We start from the raw sequence: 24,086 nt of genomic DNA, 5'->3' as shown, positions 1-24,086 counted from the left end.
TGGAAAGCTTTTCTCCAGGCTTCCTGCACTTTCTGCAATGCAGCAGTTCTCAGATATATCTCACAGGCTATCAGCCAATGGGACGAGGTTTTTGGTAACTTGTTTTCCTGGCAACATTGCTACAGTAGGACATGGAGGAAGGGGATTTGAAAACCCCCTCCTCCCCATATTCATCATTTTCATCAGTGTCATGCAGGCAACATCTGTACAAAAATGCTTGGTTCCTTCAGCCATCAAAAGAGTCGCCTCCTAATGGCTGCTCATTTACCTTGCAGCCAGCACGTTAGTTGAGATTTCCAAAGCCAGAGAGAGGAGGTGACTGCCAAAGCCCCATTACTTCTAATGGGAATTGGTCACCCAAATACCGTAGATAGCTGCTGACATCTCTTTAGCTTATTGCTCAGGAAACCAGAAGATGTCAAGAAGCCACTGTAAGATTGCAGATCTGGTTGTGTACGAGCTGTATAGAGAGGGACTCTCACCTCCCTACTTCTCAAGGAGGTGTCTCTGCATGGGCACCTCCAAATGAAAATGACCTTTAGAAATGTCATACCGCACTGCAAAGCCATGACTCATTTGCCATGCCTTGGTCTCATCCAGCACCAGTGAATAACAGGGGGTGCTGCTAGTCAGCGCTGAGATGCATTGGCAAAGCCATATGGGAGTAGGAGAGCTGGAATAGCAGGATTGGGAAGGGCATGGGGGTTCCAGGACTAAAATAACATGGTCAGGGGAGGGCTGTGGCTGTGGACTGAGGTGCCAGTGACAGAGCTGTGTGGAGGAATTTGCACAAGTGCTTTCTGAATTACAGGTGCACATGATATTATTTGTCAAGTTATGGAGTTTAAAGCCAGAAGGGACCATGAGATTGTCTAGCCCAGTGGTTCTCAAGCTATTTACCATTGTGGGCCACATATGCAGCTCTCTGTGTTATGTGGGCCCCATCCACACAATATATACGCTACCTGTATGGCCCTGAGGCTGTCACATGGGCTGCCGCTGTGTACTGATTGGGCCGCAAGTGGATTGAGAACCACTGATCTAGTCTGACCTACTCCAGCTACTCCTGTATTGAGCCCAGTAACTAGCCGATCACTTTAATAAGAACTACATTGATTTACAGATTTCTTCTTTAAAAAAGAAACTCAAGCCCTTAGTCCCCAACCTAGTGAAGTGGGTCCTGGGGTGCTGGGATTCTGGCTACTTACAGGCTGTACTGACGAAGGCTGAGTAGAGTTCCTTGGGAATCAGGGAATCAGGCATGTCCCGGAAAAACTCTTTGAGCAGAGCTGCCACATCATGGACACAATAACTATCATCCAAGAAAACATCAAATCCCTGGTCGAATTCTTCCCGCAGCTTAAATAATAGGAAAAAGAGAAAAAGAAAGAGGAAAAAGGCAAGAAGCAATCAGTCACTCCTCCATCTAGCAGTCTGGGGCCCATCCCCATGAAGGCTGTGGGCATGCATTTCCCACTGTAGTGAAGGGGATTGGAGTGTGTTCGGTTCGCAGAATGATTAATAGATTTTAAGGTAAGAAGGGACCTTTATGGTCATCTAGTTTGACTTCCTGTGTAATGCAGGCCAAAGCTGCTGGTTGGACTAGAGAATACCTTTTGGAAAGACACCCATTGTGATTTGAAGATGACAAGTGATGGAGAATTAACCACATCTCTATGGAAATTGCTCCAGTGGTTAATTACCCCCACTTAAAATGGGCACTTTTTTCTAGTCTGATCTAATTGGCTCAATTGGATCTTGATCTGCTTTTGTCTGCTATTATTAAAGAGCCCTTTGCTGTTAGAATCTTCTCCCCATGCAGAGACTTCTAGACTATGATCAAGTCAGCTTTTAACCTTCTCTTTGATACACTAAATAGATTGACCATTTTAAGTTGCTTGCTCTAAGGCAGATTGTCCAGCCAGCAAATTATTTCTGGTTCTTTCCAATTTTTTCAATATCTTTTTTTTAAACTGTGAATACAAGAACCAGATGGTTTGTCAGTGATGATCTTACACATTGACTTGCTTATATATACACAAGGATCACGTTCAGCCTCTTAACCACAAAAATGCACTGGGAACTAATGTTCAGCTGTCTATCCACCAAGACCACCAAGTCCTCTTCTGAGCCACTGCTTTCCGGGATGTAACCACCCCCCCATTCTGTATATGTGATGCACATTCTTTGGCACTAAATGTATGACCTTGCATTTGGCTGTATTAAAACACATACTGTTCAAATGAGGCCAGTTTACCAAGCAATCCAGATCAGTCTGTACAACTGCCCTGTATCCATTTTTACCACTCCATCAATTTCTGTGTCACCTGCTAAATTTATCAGCAATGATTTTATGTATTCTTCCGGATCACTGATAAAGATATTAAATAGTATCAGGCCGAGAACAGATCCTTGCAGGACCCCACTAGTAACACCACCACTGAATGCTGATTCCCCATTTACAATTACTTTCTGAGATCAGTTAACCAGTTTTTAATACACTTAACATGGGCTGCAATGATTTTGTAGGGTACTGGGTTTTTTTAAAACATAATTTTATGTGGCACTAACTCAAATGCCTTACTGAAATCCAAGTATATGGTGTAAACACAGTTTCCCTTATCAACCAAACTTGCCATTTCATCAAAGCATGTCAAGTTCACTTGACAGGATCTATTTTCACAGAATCATGTGGATTACTAAAATAACAATGCTACCATTCTTTAATTCTTTATTGATGGCATCCTGTATCAGCCATTTCACTGGTTTGCCCAGGCTAACCAACCAAAAGTTATACCTGGGTCCCCAATATTCCAAGTCTTGTTAATTATCAACATTATGGCTCAAACAACTTCCAGCCAATTCTTTTAAAACCCTTAGGTAAGATATCTGATCCTGCAGATTTAAAAATGTTTATGTTCAGTAGTAGCTGTTTAACCTCCAGTCTAGATAACATTGGAATAGAAAATATTTGTATGTATATGACTGTAAATACAGAACAGAAATATCTCTTGAATACTTCCTTTTCTGCATCATTATCGACAATTTTACCATCCCTATGTATAACATTACTAGGATTTCTTTTTTTCCTGAAGTATTTAAAGAATTCCTTTTTAATTGCCATTCATTCTACGGGCCAGACATTTTTCACTTATGATAGCAGAGGGCGTCTATGTAGCAAAGGCAGAACAAATTCTAATAGCTTGAAGTTGAAGCTAGACAAATTCACAATGAGGAACATACTCTTAATAATGAAGATAATTAATCTCTGAAACGTCTTACGTAGTGATATGGTGGATGCTCTATCACTTAAAATCTGTAAGGGTTGGATGTCTTTCTAAAAGATAGGCTCTAGCTCAACTAACAGCTATAGGCTTGATGCGGAATCACTGGGTAAAATTCTCTGGGCTGTGTTATGCAGAAAGTCAGACTATATGATTAGAGTGGTCCCTTCTAGCCTTAATATCTATGAATCAGTTCCAAGAAATAATACAATAAAGCGAGGGGTGGAAGAACATAGTAGGGGTGATGTCTCTGGCCCCAATAAATCACCTTTGGGCCACATATCAGAAGAAAGACTAGCTGGGGTTCACCTTACATAGGGGAATTGCCAGCTGGCATGGAGCCAGCTATACCAACCCTTCACAGTCCCACCCAGAGTAGAGGGCATGATGGAGGCATGGCCACAGCACATAGCAATCCACTTGTTATGAGCCAAAGTAAGTTAGAGTAGCCCCAAGGCATCTCTAAGTTATGGCAAGGGCCAAATCAGCCCCCAGTTGCCTCCAGGATAGCTCAGCTGGACCCAAGGATCTAGGCCTGTGTTTCCCTCTGAGCCCTTGTCACTGGTTTCCTAGGCCCAGCCTCTGCACTGCATTTTCTGCTCCTGCAGGACTATGTCAATGTAATTTTAGACTCAGGTATTCCAAGCCCTACTTTATTCTCTACCCCTCGCCAGGGCTGCCCAGAGGATTCAGGGGGCCTGGGGTCTTCAGCAGTGGGGGGGCCCCTGCCGCTGAATTGCCGCCGAAGACCCAGCACTTTGGCAGCGGGTCCCGGGGCGGAAGGACCCCCCACCGCGGGTCTTCGGGGCACTTCGGCGGTGGGTCCCGGAGCGGAAGGACCCCCCGCCACCGAATTGCTGCCAAAGACCCGGAGCAGAAGAAGCTCTGGGGGCCCGGGCCCCGCGAGAGTTTTCCAGGGCCCCCAGAACGAGTGAAGGACCCTGGTCCGGGGCCCCCAAAAAACTCTCGTGGGGGTCCCTGGGGGGCCTGAGGCAAATTGCCCCATTTGCCCCCCTGTCTGGGCGGCCCTGCCCCTCACATATACTCTGGCTTCCTTCTCCTCCGCTTTCTGATCTTCTCAAGTTACTAAGCTTTAGTCTCGTCTCCTCCCTTCATTGTCTTGTACTCATCCCTCCTTCGCTGGGCCATACCCCACTTTCTTCCTCTCTCCTTCCCAGGCGCTTGCCCTTACCCCGTTCTCTCTCCCCCACTCCTCAGCTCCATTCTCTCTTCCTTCTGCACATACTTCTCATGGGCACAGGGCACAGAGACTGCAGGGGCAGCTGCCCTGGACACACAGGAGACAGACTCACTCCAGCTTCTTACTCTGTTTCCTATATTGTGTTTTCTTTCCTCTCCTTGCCTTCCTCTTCCCAACTGCCTCCCAGCAATGCTCTCTGTACAGGACCAGCCATACTGATTTTTAACTTGCCTGTGTGATAGAGAGGAGATACAGTATAACTGGCTCAGGGAAGCATCTTCTAGCCCTGGCAGATCCTTCAGGAGGATTCCTGATCCTGCCACATGGGGAGACCATTTTTTTGCTGTGCACACAAGCCAGAATAAAATGTGTTACAGCACATGGGGCTCACAGCTCTGGATACAGCCACATTTAAATCTGGTTCTTATTGTAGAGTAGGCAAGTCTGTGTTCCCATCTCCCATTCTCCCTCTAGGTCCCTGTGGCACTTGTCACCTATACAGATGGTTTGGTGACTTGGGCACTCTACCTGCTGAACTCTTTTCTTAGAGCTTCCAACACGGAAAATGCCCACGGTCTGGAGTCCTGAAAGAAAAATAGGTCTGTAAACAGCTCTGTATTCAAATGAATTTTTTTACTTGTCCACAGCCCTGACTTGTCTGGGCCATGTGGAACACTGGGCTCTTTACCTTTAGCTACAAGAGAAGACATTGCTTCACTTTGTTAACTCACAATGGGGGGATAGCTCAGTGGTTTGAGCATTAGCCTGCTAAACCCAGGCTTGTGAGTTCAATCCTTGAGGAGGCCACTTAGGGATCTGGGGCAAAAAATTGGTCCTGCTAGTGAAGGCAGCAGGCTGGACTCAATGACCTTTCAAGGTCCCTTCCAGTTCTAGGAGATTGGTATATCTCCAATTATTACCTTTACCTTTTATTACCACAAAGAATAGGTAAATGAATGGCTTCTCCCTGTGCTGTCCTACAATCTGCCACCTCCATGCAACCCCATCCTTCGTCCCTAGGGTATCATCTGCAATTAATTAACCACTCCCTGAATCTCCTGGGTCCCTGGCCTCCAGCCTGTGCTACTTCCTCTATTATCTGAGTGCCAGGGGTGGCACAGCCCAGACTCAAACTGAGTTTGGGGACAAAGATTGGTTTTGAGAGTAGCTCTAGAGTTAACTTCAGTTCCACCTGCCGAAGACATGTCTACATTACAGGCGTTAGAACCACAGAGCTACAGTGCTGCAGCTGTGCTCCTGTAGCACAATAGTGTAGATGTTTCCTACAGTGACAGAAGACGGTTTTCCATCAATATAAGTAATCCACCTCTCTGAGCAGCAGTAGCCAGGTTGACCTGGCTTCATCTACACCAGAGGCTAGGTTGGCTTACTACGGAGCTATGGGGTGTGACATTTTCACACCCCTGAGCAAATGTAACTAGGTTGATGTAATTTTTAACACCTGAGCTGTGTTGCAAAGGTGACTTGACGGAGATTTGAAAATTGGGGGTTAGTGACTCAGTTTCTCTTGGCTATGCAAGTGAGACCAAATGTACCCTGTATTCACACCTACACACTATTGTAATAATGTTTGTGTACGTTATGCCTTGTAAGGTATCATCTGAAAACCCATAATCTGCTGCTCTATATTGTCCTGCTAAAATATGTGTGGCAACATTGTATGTAAAGTTATGCAATTCCTGGTATAGTGAAATTGACACAAGTTCTAAACCCCATAGTCCTGCCCAAACAGAAGTTGTCAAACAGGTCTGTCCTAAACAAAGGAATGTGTGCTCTGCGTATGTTGCACTTAAGCCATAAACAGAACCATCAAGCAGCAAGGAAAGACAAAGGAAGTTCAAACAGGTGAAAAAAGCAGCAGGGAACATCCTTCCACATCAACTCTTTGACTCCTGGTTCTCAGCTGGAAATGAACTGAAACTATAAATGTGAGAGACAAACACCACAAGACATCCCCTCCCTGTCCTGAAGCAACAAAGGAAGCAGCTGTTGGACTCTGAGGGAGAGGTCCTGACCTAGAGAGTCTGGTCAGTAAGACTGCTGAAAGCATGTGGTGAGAAAACTTTGCTTTGATTCTAATGTAGTTAAAAGTGATAAAGAGTCCTGTGGCACCTTATAGACTAACAGATGTATTAGTCTATGAGGTGCCACAGAACTCTTTGTCGCTTTTTACAGATCCAGGCTAACATGGCTACTCCTCTGATAATGTAGTTAAGTTAGGTATTAATAAATGTCTTATCTTTATTTTTCTTGTAGCCATTTCTGACTTTTATGCCTCCTATATGCCTACTTGTACTCATTTAAAATCTCTCTCTTTGTAGTTAATAAACTTGTTTTATTGTTTTATCTAATCCACTGTGTTTAAACTGAAGTGTCTGGGCATCTCCACTTGCAGTGACAAGTTATGTGGATATTATTCTCTTAGGCCTGGTCTACACTAGGACTTTAATTCGAATTTATCAGCGTTAATTCGAACTAATCGCTCAACCGTCCACACCAGGAAGCCATTTAATTCGAACTAGAGGGCTCTTTAGTTCGAATTTGGTACTCCACCCCGGCAGGTGGAGTAACGCTAAATTCGCACTTGCTAGCTCGAATTAGGCTTGGTGTGGATGCTAATCGAACTTAGCAGCTCCGGGAGCTATCCCACAGTGCACCACTCTGTTGACGCTCTGGACAGCAGTCCGAGCTTGGATTCTCTGGCCAGCCACACAGGAAATGACCCGCGAAAATTTGAATTCATTTTCCTGTCTGGGCGGTTTGAATCTGACGTTCTGGTTGCACATCGGGGCGAGCTCTGCAGCACCTGCAACGATGCAGAGCTCTCCAGCAGAGGAGTCTGGGCAATCCCAGAATAGAAAGAGGTCCCCAGCATGGACTGACCGGGAAGTCCAGGATCTGATCGCTGTGTGGGGCGAGGAGTCTGTGCTCTCGGAGCTGCGCTCCAACAAGCGGAACGCGAAGACCTTCGAGAAGGTCTCTAAAGCCATGAAAGAGAAAGGATACAGCCGGGATGCGATGCAGTGCCGCGTGAAAGTGAAGGACCTAAGACAAGGGTATCAAAAGTCAGAGCGGCAAACGGACGCTCCGGAGCCCAGCCCCAGACATGCCGCTTCTACGAGGCACTGCATGCCATTCTAGGTGGGTCTGCCACCAGTGCCCCACCAGTGACGGTGGACTCCGAGGACGGAATAGTGTACCGGGACAGTTCCTCCTCCCTGTTCGCCGATGGGGAAGATGAGGAAGGGTCTTTTGAGGACGGCGCAGGCGACATCGAACCCACTCCCGCTTTCCCTGACAGCCAGGATCTCTTCATCACCCTCACAGAGATCCCCTACCAACCGTCCCCGCCCGTTAACCCGGACTCGGAATCAGGGGAAGGATCAGGCGGTAAGTGCTACAAACAGGGAAACATTTATTTTTTTAAGAAACAGGGATATATATAAAAAATAGAAATACTATATAAAAAATTTTAAATATGAAACTATACAAACAGCAGGTCTACACAGATAGGAATGGAGCAATAGTCCTCTGGGGACAGTTCAAAAAAGCTCTCAGAGAGCAGCTGGAAAAGCCTCAGCAGGAGGTTCTGTGGTAGAGGTGCCTTGTTGGGTGCTCCGTTGAAGCACACTCTTCCGCGCCAGGCCATCCTCAGGTAAAGGGGGACCATCGCCTCGACGAGCATGGCAGCGTATGGTCCTGGTCTGTGCAGGGCTTCTGTGAGCATCCGCTCTCTCTGAGTCCTCCTGACACGCCTCAGGGTGATGTCGTTGTGGAAGTGCTGCATCTAATTAGTGGAATTAGTGTACTGTTACTATTGTGAATGGTAGACTTTTACTTTGCATAAGAATGACCCTCGCTTAACAGAGTTTTACTTTGCATAAGAATGACCCTCGCTTAACAGAGTTTTACTTTGCATAAGAATGACCCTCGCTTAACAGCCACGTGTTGGAGGCCACAGAGGAAAAGCATACAGTGATCTTTCCCGTTCACTGGCGGGAGGTGCCGCAAAACGGTCATTTTTTCTGCTTTGCACATTGCCTCCAGCAGGAGAGCACAGCTAAGCACTAACTGATAAGCACTCTGTACTGTAAGGCTTACCAGGACTTTGTGCAAGAGGGATGCAGCTGTCTCTCCTCGCTTGTGCGCTATCCAGTGCAATGGCGCCGCCAATGAGAGCGTATTCCGAAATCTCGGACTAGTTCCGAGATCTCCTGAGACTTGGTTCCCTCTTTGGTCTTCTTAACTGAAACTGACTAGACTGTGTTTACTGTTGGCAAACATGTATTTGTTCAAGGAAATCACCTACTTTTTCGCATCACACAGCTTCGGCTCCTTCCCAGACTGCCCGGCATCCCACGCAGAGGCTGGCTCAGATTAGACGCCAAAGAAAAGACTAGGGACGACATGTTCCAGGAACTGATGGCCAGCTCCAGAGCGGAGGCGGCAGAGCAGAGACAGTCGAGGGAGAGCCTGTGTCAGCAGCATCGCACACACCTGGAACGGGAGGATAGGTGGCGGCAGGAAGACCAGCAGGCGACTCAAACGCTGCTTGGTCTAATGAGGGAGCAAACGGACACGCTCCGGCGCCTTGTAGATGTTCTGCAAGACCGCAGTCAGGAGGAGAGAGCCCCCCTGCAGTGCATCTGCAACCGCCCTCCAACGCCAAGAAGTCCTGTCCCCCCCTCACCCAAAGTTACAAGACGGAGGGGCGGTAGGGGCCGTGAGAACTGTCCCTGCACCGCAGCACACCGATAATGTTCAAGACAACTCTCGCGCTGTAAATTTGTACAAGCTCTTTCCTTACAGCATCAACCAGTCCCAACTCCAAGTTCAAACCCCCCACTGTGTACTACATTATTAAAAGCGGTTTGGTGTTACTGACTGTTTCCGTCACGTTTCTGGTGTCAGAAGACTTTCTGTTGTTCTGTGGGGGGGGGATTGTAATTTCAGTGCATAGCCCACAGTGCCATGCTACAGACTTGGCTGCAGGGTCAACTGCAGGGCACACACAGACTGCAGTCACTAGGCACCAGGGACAGTCTGTGTGGTGTATGCTGCCCCGGGTCTCTCCTTGATGTGTATGCTTGTGCAGGGTCCTGGTGCCTGCCATCCCCGAATGTAAAGGCAGGCTTCCCTTCACATGCATTTGGACCGTAGTCACGATCCTCCCCGGTGCCCTGAGCCCCAAAAAGAGACCTCATCCAGGGGCAGATACTCACCCTTCCCCCACACCCTCACCTTCCAACGCCCAAACCCACAGCCGTCATGTTAACCCCTATCCAAAGACGGCACCCCTCGCCCCTTCCTGCAAACCCACCCATCAGTGCACACCTTACCCAGCACAGAATGCTTCCATGTTTCAACGAAGAAACAGAAATGCAAAGTCAACGAAAGATTTATTATTAATTACTAAAACATGTCCTTAGTTTTAAAACGTCCTTCGGAAGTTGGGGAAACTTGGTTTATGATCAGGCTCTCTTAAAATCAAGTGGACAGTCACAGGTTACCCTGCTCTGTGAGGAAACTCGCTTTCAAAGCCTCCCTGATGCATATCGCTTCCCGCTGGGATATTCTCTCAGCACGGGTGTCTGGCTGATCGTAAACAGCAGCCAGGCGATTTGCCTCAACCTCCCAAGCGGCCAAAAAGGTCTTGCCCTTGCTCTCACAGAGATTGTGGAGCACACAGCAAGCAGCAATAACTACGGGGATATTCTTTTCGCTGATGTCCGAGCGAGTCAGTAAGGTCCGCCATCTCCCCTTGAGACGTCCGAAAGCACACTCCACCACCATTCTGCACTTGCTCAGCCGGTAGTTGAAGAGTTCCTTTTCACTGTCCAAGGCGCCTGTATAGGGCTTCATGAGCCAGGGCATTAGCGGGTAGGCCGGGTCCCCGAGGATCACTGTAGGCATCTGCACATCCCCAACCGTTATTTTGTGGTCCGGGAAGAAAGTGCCTGCCTGGAGGCGTCTAAACAGACCAGAGTTCCTGAACACACGCGCGTCATGAACCTTGCCCGCCCACCCGACGTTGATGTTGGTAAAACATCCCCTATGGTCCACCACAGCTTGCAGCACCATTGAAAAGTAGCCCTTTCGGTTAATGTACTCGCTGGCCTGGTGGGCTGGTGCCAGGATAGGGATGTGAGTCCCATCTATAGCCCCACCGCAGTTTGGGAATCCCATCGCGGCGAAGCCATCTATGATGACCTGGACATTTCCGAGAGTCACTACCTTTGAGAGCAGTTGCTCAACGATTGCGTGGGCTACTTGAATGACAGCAATCCCCACGGTAGATTTGCCCACGCCAAAGTGGTTCGCTACTGACCGGTAGCTGTATGGCGTGGCAAGTTTCCAGAGGGCTATGGCCACTCGCTTCTGCACACTCAGGGCTGCTCGCATCCTTGTGTCCTGGCGCTTCAGGGCAGGGGACAGCAAGTCACACAGTTCAAGGAAAGTGCCCTTACGCATCCTGAAGTTTCGCAGCCACTCTGTGTCATCCCAGACCTGCAGCACTATGCGGTCCCACCAGTCTGTGCTTGTTTCCCGGGCCCAGAATCGCTGTTCCACACCATGAACGTGACCCAGTGCCACCATGATCTCCACTGCCCGGCGTACCTGCTTTCTGAGAGGTCTGCGCCACTCTCCTCACCGTGCTGCGGAGCCTCCTCGCCCGGTTTCTCAGCATCTGACTGTGGAAGAGGTGTACGATAACGTGCGAGGAGTTGACAACGCCATAAGTGCAGCGATGATCGCAGCGGGCTCCATGCTCGCAGTGCTGTGGCGTCGCGCTGTAACCGACCAGACAAGGGCGCGAACAGATTTCCCGCCGGTGCTTTCAAGGAAGACAGGGAGGGCGTGATTGACGGTTCAATGACGACACATTTTTCCCCCCAGCATGCATTGGGGGGAAATCCCACAATTCCAATGGGCAGCGGGGAGTGCGGGAACTGTGGGATAGCTTCCCACAGTGCACCGCTTCCAAAGTTGAAGCTGGCCCCGTGAATGTGGACTCAGAAGTTCGAATTTGTGTATTTAGTATGGATACACAAATTCGACTTATTAAGGTCGAATCCACAAATTCGACTTAAGTAGATTCGAAATAGTCCTGTAGTGTAGACAAGCCCTTAAAGAACATAAGAACGGCCATACTGGGTCAGATCAAAGGTCCATCCAGCCCAGTATCCTGTCTACTGGTGCCCCAGAGGGAGTGAACCTAACAGGTAATGATCAAGTGATCTCTCTCCTGCCATCCATCTCCACCCTCTGACAAACAGAGGCTAGGGACACCATTCCTTACCTATCTTGGCTAATAGTCATTAATGGACTTAACCTCCAAGTTAAGGAATAACGGATTTAATATTAATGGATTTAATATAACTTGTCCTGTCCAAGAGAGGGTTGGGCAGTACAGGACATACATTTCTATAGGAAAAAATCTAAGACTGGGGGTGTGTTGGGGTCACCCTGCAATGTAACCAAAGCTGGTGAGAGCCAGAGTGTAACCCATGTGTGGCTGGCAGGCTGCCGTTACCCACAGACACTCAGATGTGGCTTGCATGCTGGAGGCTGTTTGTGAGGGACCCAGAAGGGAGCTACTTCAACAAGACCTTGTAAGGTTGCAGGGCAGGGATGACACGGCTGCTCGTTAGTCTGGATTGTACCCTGGAATGTCACAAAGTGTCCCCTGTTGATCAATGAATGCATCAATCTTGGGGGCTAGAGAAACCTCAAACAGCATCAGAGACTCGGGAAAGGTCTTGGTTTGGATCCAGCAAAGGGGTGAAGATTTGTGGGACGACTCTGAGCCAGTTTGTCCATCCCTAACGGAGGTTCTTATGGGCCTTGGGGTTGGAGAGGCTCTGTCTCCTCCCCACTTCTAGCAGGGGGATGGAGAGAGGAATTTAAATGGGAGAAAAATGAGATTCATAAGAATAAAAAGGTGGAATCCTCACCAAGCCTTGCCTAGGATTCTCTGCAGGCCTGAGCTGCACCCACCTTGAAAGGCCAAAGGGAAGGCTAGTCCACAAGCAAGCAAACCAAAGCTCAGAAGGTAAGGACCGGGCCTGTTCCCTGAGCTCACTGGGGGTTTGTCACTGATTTCAGGGGGCCTAACGTGATGTCATTTCATTAGTCTCAAGAAATCCCTTTGGTTAGAGGGAAAAGCTTCTTTACCGTATGCCTCAATGTGCTGGCAACATCTGTCCACAACACGCGGGACCTGCCTGTAGATGGGATTGAGGCTCAACGTCTTGTTCCTCTCCAAGGTTCTCCTGAGATCCAGCTCATTGGGATGTGACAGCTGCAGAGCTTCCAGCAGCCTGGAGGTATTGTCACCCAAATCAGTGATGGAGTCCACAGACACTCCCCCCTGAAATCAGACACAGAGGTGACTTGGGTAAGCAAGGTGCCCGGAGCCCTCAGTTCATAAGCCCCCGGTGCCCCCACAAATCCCAGAACCTCGGCACTAAAATGAACCCTCACAAGACTCCATACCCTGGCCAACAAAATACAGAGTCCAGGTATGGGTGACCCCAGGATGAGCAAGGGAAGTGAGAAGCCAGAGGGAGCTTTCCCATCCCAGGTACTCTAAGTACAAGCCTATCCAGCCCCCGGGTACATCCTTGGGTGGCTAGCCAGTGCTGCTGCAGCCACACTGCTATTTTCAGTGTGCTAGCTCGAACACAGCTAGCATGTGTCCATCTATCCACACTGGGAAGAACACTGCCAGTGGCTGTGCAGACAAACCCTTGTTTATACACACTGCCACTGCTGGAATTCCCCCTTCTACACACACCCCTACTGCTGCCAGAGCTGCTAGTGCCTCAGTCTAAATTCCAACCAAACTCCAGCAAAACTCCTGTTCAGAGTGAAATTTCCCATAGAGCCAAGAGTTACTTCCCTCTTACCCTACCCCTGCTCTGCCTTTCCCACTTGGCTGGAGTATCTTCTGGAAAGGCTCAATGGCCTGGAGTCCTTGTGGGGGCTGCTGGCTGATGCTGGCTCCCATATCCCCCCCCATTTTAGTTTTCCAGGGTGACAACAAGGTAATAGTTGCTCCCTCTGCCCCAGACCCATAGAAGCCCTGACAGGACAGTGGGCTGTCTGCCTGCCCTTGCCCACACTCACGCAGCAGCAGCAGGATCAGAAAATGCCCTTCTAGGCCGGGTGCTGCCCCCTGGAGGCCCATCTCTATCATCTTGGGCTTGAGGCACCAGCCAACGTGGTGACACACTGGCTTCGTCGGGAGCAGGGACAGCAGGAAAGTGGGCTAGTTACCAGATTCGCCTGATATATTAAGTGATCTCCTGGCAGTACAATGTGCTGGATTTAGTTATTCACATTACAGTAGTGCCTAGACAGCCTGACCAAGATCAGGCCAGGGTCCAGGATCTGCAGCTCTGGAGTAGCCAAACATACAAAAGGTCCTGGGGCTCTGTTTACTTTGCAGAGAATTTCAAAATGTTTGGTTTTGGCTCCCAATCAGAACAAAACTGAAGATATCAGCATCCTGCATGGAACAGAACATGCTTCCTCTGCCCAGCTGTATCCCCCTGTCTCAGCCCAGCAGAGCAGGCAGAAAAGCTTGCACCTCTACAACAGGCTGAGTGAATCCTTGTCCTCCTCGACCTGGTGACCACCTCTGACACCACTGACCATGCTCTTCTCATTGAAATCTCGTCTTCCCTCAGCTTGCAGGGCTCCGTGTTCTGTGTGACCCCTCCAGCCTCTCCAATCGCTTCTCAACATGTTGTCCACGGGATGCTCCTCACAGCCCTCAGAGCTTGGGTTCCCCAGCTCTTCTCCTTCTGCATTTTAGCTCTGGGTAATCTCATCACCAAACACTAATTCAGCTGCCATCTCTGTACTGATGGTGCACAGATCTACCTCTCTACTCCAGACCTGTCTGTGCCTGTCCAAACTGCACTCTCAGCCTGTTTCTCTGACACCTCCTCGTGGACATCCAGCCGTCGGTTCAAGCTCAGACCGTCAGAACAGATCCCGTAACCTTGCTCTCTGAGTTCTTCCCTGTTGCTCCTCTCCCAACACCACCATCCTTCTTGTCACTCAGACCCATACCCTGGGTGTCATTTTTGACATGGGCCCCTGTCAAGAGCCTCGCATCCAAGCCGTATCTAAAACTTACCAGTGCTTTCTGCAGTTCTCAGAGCCACCTTTCCTCTCCATCCACAGCTAAAACCCCTGGCCAGACCTTCATCATCTTGTGTCTCAACCACTGAAACATCCTCTTCTCTGGCTTCCGTAAATCCAGTCTCCATTCAGAGTGCTATTGCAAAGACCTGGCTTGTCACTTTACCATGTCACCCCTCTCTTTGCACGGCCTACCCTCACTCACCTGTCTTTGCTCAGATCTGACCAAGAGATTGACTCCCCCTATCACTGACCCATGATGCCAGCTTCCATCGCCCTCATGTTACATTTTCAAAGAAGCACCTTCATGCAGTCTCCCACGCTGAACAGGTTTGTGCCTGTTTCCTTTTCCTCCCTCATCTGAATCCAGTGTTGTCGCTTGTCTTATTCTTACAGTGCAAGTTGCTTAGAGCAGGGACTTTTATATTCTGTGTTTACACAGTAGCCCACAGGACTTGGTGCTGCTGGAAGCCCCGCAGTTTCCCCAACAGAAGCCAACCCAAGGCTGAAAGCAGCCAGAGGGCCAAGCTAGCACAACTTGACCTTGTAACCAGGGCCCCTGGGAAACAGCCTCAGTGGTTGGGGTGCCATGCCCCCCCCCTCCTGCCCGGCCTGATGGCAGCTTGCTCCCAGCACACAGCTTAGTTATCACTCAACCTGTTTTGCAGCCATACCCTTCGGTGGCTCCGGGACACAGTGTGCAGGAAAGTAGGAGAGAGCGGCTCATCGGCAAACTCTCCACCGAGCCCCAACACGCAGCCTCCGACGACAGGGGATTTCTTCTGAAACTGAGCTCGAAACTTAGTCACTGTTGCTTCCACCTCCAGGCAGTCCCTGCGGCTGCCTTTCACTGCTTCCTGCATTTGCTTGTGTGTCCAGTCATTGGCAATGACTTGGGAGAGCGAGATCCCAAAGGCCTGGGGACAACAGTCTGTAACAACACGAGACAGTTAGGGACTGTGACCTGTAGGCAGACAGAAACGAGACAGAGACGTAGCAGCAGTCCCGCTCTCCAGCCAGGAGCCTGTGCACTCCGCAGCACAGCAGAACTACACTCTGCAGCAACAAAAGCAGAGTCAGGCAATCTGGGGTTCCTGTTGTCCCACCCTATTCAAGGGGCAGTGGGGAGCCAGACACTAAAGAACCATCAGCTAAGCTGCAGGCTGCTCACCACCACTCCTCTTTAAACAGCCAGGGGTCTCCCCAACCTCCAGGCCACAGCTCCCTGCCTGCAGGTGAGTCAGGCTCTTTTCTGAATGAACAAGGGTTTAACTCCTACCCACAAAGCAGAGGGCCGTGGGGAGGGAATCCTACCAACACAGAAGAGCCACGATAAGGTGAGCCCACATACTGGGATGGTGGTGATGGGAGCATCCTCCAATCAGATGAGCTCAGAGTTAACACCCTATGGCAATGCAACAGGGCAACTCCCCGCTCAGAGTGACTGACTCAGGCAGGTGTCATTGCATCGGTAACACTGTGGCCATGTGTTCAAGATTTTTCTTGCCCTCAAGAGGCTCAGAAACATTTTATTTAGATAAATTTTGAGAGTCTAGTACCATGATAGGCCAGATTTCCAAGAGAGGTCAGTGCATCAGTTGCACATTGGGTGCTGGGCACATTGGAAAATCTGACTTCAGTTCTGAACACCTGACCTCTTGATGTCTTCAAATCCTGGATGCATTTCTGGTACACAGTGCAACACAAATTACTTGGGCTCAGTACAGGGTTTTCTGGATGAAATTTAAAGGCTTCTGCTATATAGGAGGTCAAACTAAACCATCTAATGGCCTCTTTTTGCCTTAAAGCCAATGAAATAGCAAAACACTTTGTTAACACAGTGTTAAGGTTGCCAGGTGATGGAATGGAAGTTCAGCAAAACTGAGTTAAGGTGAATGCCTATAGAGCCTTAACTCTGCCCCCCATCTCAAGCTGGCAATAGCCACTGGGAAATATCTAAATCCACTGCAGCTGCATTCAGTGTGCTGGGTGTAGTGGTTCTGAATGGTGGAGGAATAAACTGGAGCAGTTTGGGAGAACTGTGACTGTGACATGAGGAGATCTGGGTCTGAGACCACCCCATGTGTGTGATCAAAGGAAAGAGGTGCACATAGACCTTGAGGTTCCAGTCTGCACCATTTCAATGGAGGTTGGTCTGGAGCAGGGCACTGGGGTGGTCTTGTCCTGGGAATTTTCAGTCATGAGATGGGATATAAAAGCAGGCTGGGTTTAATCATGGGGAGGGGACAGTACAGGGTTAGGTGATATCCTGTGTGAAGGGGATGTTACATTTTACAAGTGTGGTGTCAGGGAGCAGACTCAGTGTTTGAGCGCAAAGCAAGTGCAAGTAGCGTCTGTCCATTACAGTGACAAGGCAGAGCGGGAGTGTGTGTGTTATGGGCATACTAGGGCATCACTCAAAGAGGTGGAGTCATGGTTGTGTGGGCGTTTCCCTTAACTCTATTTCCTGGATGTTAGAAGTTAGAGTTTTGCTGAGTTCAATGTTCTGGAGGGGCGTGAAGTATCACCAGACAACCTTCACTCTGGGTTAACGTTTTTTGCCATTTACTTGCCCAGTTTTTTAAACAGAGACAGAAAGGTTTATCATTTAGACCATTGTCATTCTCTCCTTGGCTAGGTAATAATCCAAAGACACTATTTTGATATCATGTTTTCACCAGTAGATCTCAAAGAACGTTTACATAATGATCCCCATTTTATAGATGGGAAACAGACACAGAGGGGTTGAGTGACTTGCCCAAGGTAACCCGCTAAACCCTCAACTTCCTCCGTTACCCCTCACAGTCTCCAAACCCCTCTGTCTTCTCCCTCTCCCCCAACCCCTCCTGTCTCCCTTACCTGCACCCCAAACTCTCTGCCCTCCACTGCTATCCATTCCAATTACACATCAATCATTGAGAAGACCCAAGCTCTCTTCCCACCTACTTTTGCTCTTCTAATTACCCTCCCCTCCCCCAGTGACCATTCACATGTGTCATGCATCTGACGAAGTGGGTATTCACCCACAAAAGCTTATGCTCCAATACGTCTGTTAATCTATAAGGTGCCACAGGACTCTTATAGATTAACCACTTGGAGTGCTGGTGCCTGGAGCCGCCGCTGCTCCTGCAGGGCAAGAAGAGCACAGGGCGGTGCTGAGAATATATCAGTAGGGAACCGGGAAATACTGTATTTATGACCCTGCTGATGGAGGAAACCCATTTATAGACACCTCCAGAAAACAGTTTGGGGCAGGAGGAATCTTTGATTTCCAGGTGATTCCTATAAGAATTCCTGTAAGAATGGTCTGTCTTTTTATTCACACACAAATATAAAATAAACAAATGTCCCTCAAAGTCAAAACCCATAAAAAGACAAACACAAACCAAAGACCAAAACCCTATCCCAAGCAGAGCCACTCCACCCACCCTGAAAAAGGAGATGTGCCAGAAACTCTATGGCCTGTGCCACTGCTGTTGATTTTCCAAGGGACGCGCTCATATACTAGAGCAGGAGTGGCCAACCTGTGGCTCCGGAGCTCCTCAGAAGTTAATATGCAGCTCCTTGTATAGGTGCCGACTCCGGTGCTGGAGCTACAGGCACCAACTTTCCAATGTGCCGGGGGGTGCTCACTGCTCAACCCCTGGCTCTGCCACAGGCCCTGCCCCCACTCCATCCCTTCCCACCCCCTCCCCGACCTTGCCGTGCCCTCACTCCTCCTCCCTCCACCCCAGAGCCTCCTGCACACCACACAACAGTTGATTGGGAGGTGCAGGGAGGTGCTGATTGACAGGGCTGCTGGTGGGTGGGAGACGCTGGAAGCAGGTGGTGGGAGCTGCTGGCAGGCCACTGACGTATCACTGTGGCTCTTTGGCAATGTACACTGGTAAATTCTGGCTCCTTCCCAGGCTCAGGTTGGCCACCCCTGTACTAGAGTTATGGGTGTATGTGTCAGTGTCGTGCAGTGGTATGCAAGCTTGGTTGGAGGCAGGACAAGAAGCGAGTGCCTGAAGTGAAAGAAGGAATGTTTAGGTGAAAGTTCTTAACAGCTGGAGCACCTGGATTGTAGAACAGTCTCCTCAAGGGGAATCCATTGCAGGAGAGACTCAAGAACAGGCTCCCTGGGAAGTAACATGTTCACATACCAGCACTCCCCCATACCCACACATACGCACCCATGACCGTATACTTATACATGCACATGCACACACCGGGGGAGGGGAGGCACTAACATGCCACAAAGGAGAAATTCACAATGGAATGCAGGTAGATAGGGTGCCTTGGCTTCGCTTATTTTTAAAGACCATGATGGCTTTGAGGAGCACAATGCCAGACTGAAATGTGGAATTTGCTCACCTTTCTTCTCCTTGGAGGAGTTCTCCAGTTTCCTTCTGATTAATTTGTTGCGTTTGGGTCCAGCTGGTGAGGAGAAGGGGTGAGAAGAGTCTGCATGTCATTAGGTCATCTTCAATACACGGCCTGTCCAAATACATCCACAGCCCTTCTACCCCTGTGCTATCCACTCTTGCAGCATAAAGCCACCATACTCAGCAAAAGGGCTACTACAGGGTTCTGTTCAAGTGTCCAAATACAAGAGGAGTAGGGGTTGCATTTCACCAGGACCTACCAGAATTCCCATCCCCCATCTCACTCTTCCCTGCAGCCTGTGGCCACTCTTCATTATTGTCTCTTTTTGTTATAAAGAGCAAGTGTCTTAATGATAAGCCCTGTGGTAGAGAGCTCCCTGCCACATCTGGTGGTGAACAGGGGGAAGAGAAGCTGCAGAGAGAGATCAGTTCCATAAGCTTTCTACCCACACATCCTCCAAGTGGTACATCAAGGATTTACCAGAACTGAACACAAACTCTGAGCTGAGTGGTGTGACAAAGTGGGAATTTTTATAATATGCTTATGAATCCTGTGTGTGCCTCAGCTTCCTTCTGTACTTAGCATTGCTATCCAGTTGGGGGAAGGGTTAAATTGGCTCTTGCGGCAGCACAGGAGACATGAGGGGGGAGCACCTGGCTGTTTGGGGGTGCAACGAATGGGTTGTTAAGGAACTGACTGGAACCTGTTGAAAACAACCTATATCGATGCTGAATCCAAAAGAGACAATAGGAGGACCCGGTGACCAGATCATTTATACCTAGCAATCAGTGACCAAGAGGAAAGATTTCCCCCTTCGCCTCCCAGGAGGGCAGCTGAGCAAAGACCAGCTTGAGAACAAAGGGCTAAGAGCTGACAGCAGGGGATAAGAATGAGCTTCCGGAAGAAGCTAGCCTCTCAGCAGGGACTGACGAAGGGTCAGAGCAGTGGTTCTCCACCTGCAGTCCATGGGCCGCTTGCAGCTCAATCCCAGATTTCTCAGGGGGTGCTTGATTCTGTGATGTGTGTTAGGGTACGTCTACACTACGGGATTATTCCGAATTGCATAAACCGGTTTAGCAAAACAGATTGTATAAAATCCAGTGCGCGCGGCCACACTAAACACATTAAATCGGTGGTGTGCGTCCATGGTCCGAGGCTAGCGTCAATTTCTGGAGCGTTGCACTGTGGGTAGCTATTCCGTAGCTATCCCATAGTTCCCGCAGCCTACCCCGCCCCTTGGAATTTCCGGGTTGAGATCCCAGTGCCTGATGGGGCAAAAATCATTGTCGCGGGTGGTTCTGGGTAAATGTCGTCAGTCACTCCTTCCTCTGGGAAAGCAACGGCAGACAAGCATTTCGCGCCTTTTTTCCCTGGATTGCCCTGGCAGATGTCATAGCATGGCAATCATGGAGCCTGTTTTGCCTTTTGTGACTGTCACCGTATGTGTACTAGATGCCTCTCACAGAGGCGATTCAGCAGCGCTACACAGAAGCATGCTTTTGCTTTTGCATAACAGCAGAGATGGTTACCAGCCATACTGCACCATCTTCCATACCATAAATTGGTAATAAGATGATCATGGTTACCAGTCCTTTTGCACTGCACCATTTGCTGCTGTCATAAGTGCCCCTGGCTAAGATCAGCCAGGGGCGCAAAAGCCAAAATTGGGAATGACTCCCTGAGTCAATCCCTCCTTTTTGGTATCTAAAAATAGAATCAGTCCTGGCTAGAATATGGGCAAGTGTACTAGAAAACCACTGTATCAGAGAGCACAGCTGCTCTGTGTCAGATCCTGCAGAAATTATGAGCTCTAGGCTATTCACAGGAGATGCTCCTGCAACAACCCCACCTGTTGATTCCGTTCTTCCCCCAGCCTTCCTGGGCTACCATAGCATTGTCCCCCCACTTGTGTGATGAAGTAATAATGAATGCAGGAATAAGACACACTGACTTGTTAGTGAGAAATGAGTGGAAGGCAGCCTCCAGCTGCTATGATAGTCCAGACAGGACAGTAAGGAGTGTGGAGGAGAGGAGCCCAGCATCCCTCTGCTAGTCCAGGGGCAATTGAATCTTTTTTTTACACATGAAGGGTGGGGGCTGACGGAGCTCAGCCCCCTGTTTCTATGATGACGATGGTTATCAGCCATACTGTACCATCTACCAGGAAAAATTAGGTCCAGGCGCCCTTGATTGACCTGATGGATGCTAGTCAGCATGGTTACCAGCCCTTTTGCACTGCCCCATGTGCCAATAGGCTGATGATGAGGACGGGTACCAGTCGTTTTGCACCATCAGCCACCCATGGCAGGGGGGAGCAAGGATGTTGGTGTTGAGTGCTGCAGCATCGCGTCTATCTGCAGCATTCAGTAAAGATAGGGTGACATGTAAAAGAGTCAAGAGAGGATTGTTTTCCCTTTCACTTCTGGGGGTGGGTGGGTGGGGGTGTAAATTGCTGAGCTATGCCCTGACCCACCATGGACACTGTGTTTGACCCTAGAAGCATTTGGAGCTCAGCCAAGAATGCAAATGCTTTTCAGAGAGACTGCAGGAACTGTGGGATAGCTTGAGTCCTCCAGTCCATGAGCGTCCATTTGATTCCTTGGCTTTCCGTTACGCTTGTCACACAGCAGTGCGCTGAGTCCCTGCTATGGCGTCTGTCTGGAGATTTTTTAAAAATGTTTTTTAATTCATCTTCTGTAACGGAGCGCTGATAGAACAGATTTGCCTGCCCTTACAGCGATCACATCCGCATGGTCCATGCGGGAGCTCTTTCTTTATTTTGATTTTTAACTGCATCACCACACGTGCTGATCGGAGCTCCACGCTGGGCAAACAGGAAATATTCAAAAGTTCGCGGGGCTTTTCCTGTCTACCTGGCCACTGCATCAGAGTTCAGAATGCTGTCCAGAGCGGTCAGTGGTGCACTGTGGGATACCGCCCGGAGGCCAATACCATCAATCTGCGGCCACACTAACCCTAATCCGATATGGTAATACCGATATTAGCGCTACTCCTCTCGTTAGGGAGGAGTACAGAAACCGGTTTAAAGAACCCTTTATACCGATATAAAGGGCCTCTTAGTGTGGACGGGTGTGGCGTTAAATCGGTTTAATGCTCCTAAAACCGGTTTAAACGCGTAGTGTAGACCAGGCCTTAGATTTTAAGAGGAACTCCTAGACATTTGAACCCAGCTCAAAGTGGGAGGGAAACAAGTAGAAAGCTATTCATATTCCATTCACCACATCCCCTCCAACCCACCCTGCTCCTCCCTCTGGGGCCAGCTTCCTGGTTCTTCCATCTATCCTGCACCTCCTTGTGTCAATAAAGGGGGAAGCGATTGGGGCCCAGTTAAAGAAAAAACTCTGGTTTACTGTTACAACATGAACAGCCAGGTTTGGAGCTTTGCATCCAGTTATTGCTGGTGTGTCTCATTGTTAATCGTTTATTATGCACACAGCCAAAGGAGTGTCTGCAACATCCCAAGTCAAGGCTCCCAGTGTAACACTTCTCCTTATTTTCTTCCTTTAGCTGTACAGAGTTGTTTAGAGAGGAAGTTTCTTGTTTTACTCTTTTGTAGATGATATGATGGATCAGGGCCAGATTTAGGGGCAGGCTACCCAGGCGACCACTTGGGCTGCCGGGATTGAGGGACGCTGAGCTCGAGGTGCTGTTTTTGTTGTTAGCAACAAGAGGGAAAATAGAATATTTTAAGTAAAATCTTCCAGGTATTCCATATGTGGATTCATTTTTCATTAACATCCTAGAATGTTCTGGACCTTTGTAGAATATTGTGGAACCTTCCAGACTTTCTGAGAACTACATTTTCCTTGAACTTCCTAGCATGCTGTAAGCCATGCCCTCAGAGATGTTTCAATAAGCTTCTATCACAGACTGGACGCTTTCCTAGTCTGGGCACAATCCTTTCTCCTGGTACAGTCCTTGTTCCAGCTCGGGTGGCAGCTAGGGGATTTCTCATGATTGCCGCCCCCTTTATTCTGTTCCACCCACTTATATATCTTTTACATAAGGCAGGAATCCTTTGTCCCTCTCTGGGTTCCCACCCTTCCTTCTAAATGGAAAAGCACCAGGTTAAAGATGGATTCCAGTTCAGGTGACATGATCACATGTCACTGTAAGACTTCATTACCCACTTGCCAGCACACAGGTGTACAGGAAGACTTACAAGTAAACAGAGTCATCTACAGTCAATTGTCCTGGTTGATGGGATCCATCAAGATTCCAAACCATCATTAATGGCCCACGCTTTGCATAATTACAATAGGCCCTCAGAGTTATATTTTATATTTCTAGTTTCAGATACAAGAATAATACATTTATACAGATAGAATGATCACACTCAGTAGATTATAAGCTTTGTAATGATACCTTACAAGAGACCTTTTGTATGAAGCATATTCCAGTTACATTATATTCATACTCATTAGCATATTTTCATATAGAGTGCAACATCACACCCGCCCTAATAGCAACCACTATTACTAGATAAAGAAACAGATTTTAAGATGGTGAAACAAAACTTAGTTTGATAGCATTCTGTCTGTCAAGAAATCACTTATCAATAGTTGTGGTTGTGCAATCCTCATTTCTTTATTGTTTTGTCATTATGGTCCCCACTTCCCTATTGTTTACCTGTATGGTCTCTTCCCGGTTCTTTAATTGTTTCTGTCTGCTGTATAATTAATGTTGTTAGGTGTAAGTTAATTAGGGTAGTGGGATATAATTGATCAAAGAATTATGTTACAATATGTTAGGATTGGTTAGATAGATTACAGTAAAATGACTGGTTAAGGTACAGCTAAAAAGGACTCAAATTTCACTATATAAACTGGGGTCCAAAAGGAAGTTCTTTGGGCACCAACTCTAGGACACAGCCCCAAAGATCAGAGCTGCCAGACTTTAACACTCTGCCAATGATACTGTGCGGAAACTAGAGTCCCCCAGATGGACCTGATTCTGACTGGCCATTAAGAAAAGTTCATCTGTCTTATTGGTAGCGGTGAGCACTGTATGTGTAGCATGTGCAGTCTGTTTTTTGGTGA

At 48.5% G+C, this 24,086-nt stretch overlaps 1 protein-coding gene across 1 annotated transcript in view; it reads right to left on the bottom strand.

The window, feature by feature from the left end:
- Nucleotides 1-24,086, bottom strand: part of ARHGAP36 (Rho GTPase activating protein 36) — a 74,262-nt gene that overhangs the window by 24,950 nt on the left and 25,226 nt on the right. The window contains exons 3-7 of the mRNA XM_039489845.1: nt 19,015-19,077; nt 15,333-15,589; nt 12,682-12,877; nt 5,014-5,069; nt 1,209-1,359 (exon numbers count right to left, since the gene is read on the bottom strand). Of these exons, the coding sequence (XP_039345779.1) occupies nt 1,209-1,359; nt 5,014-5,069; nt 12,682-12,877; nt 15,333-15,589; nt 19,015-19,077 (723 nt within the window). The remainder of the gene's footprint in view (nt 1-1,208; nt 1,360-5,013; nt 5,070-12,681; nt 12,878-15,332; nt 15,590-19,014; nt 19,078-24,086) is intronic.

The sequence above is a fragment of the Mauremys reevesii genome, linkage group 9 (genome assembly GCF_016161935.1).
Source record: "Mauremys reevesii isolate NIE-2019 linkage group 9, ASM1616193v1, whole genome shotgun sequence".
Lineage (NCBI taxonomy): Eukaryota > Metazoa > Chordata > Testudines > Geoemydidae > Mauremys > Mauremys reevesii.
The sequence above is the reverse complement of the archived record's forward strand: the minus strand, read 5'-3'. Positions and strand labels throughout refer to the sequence as shown.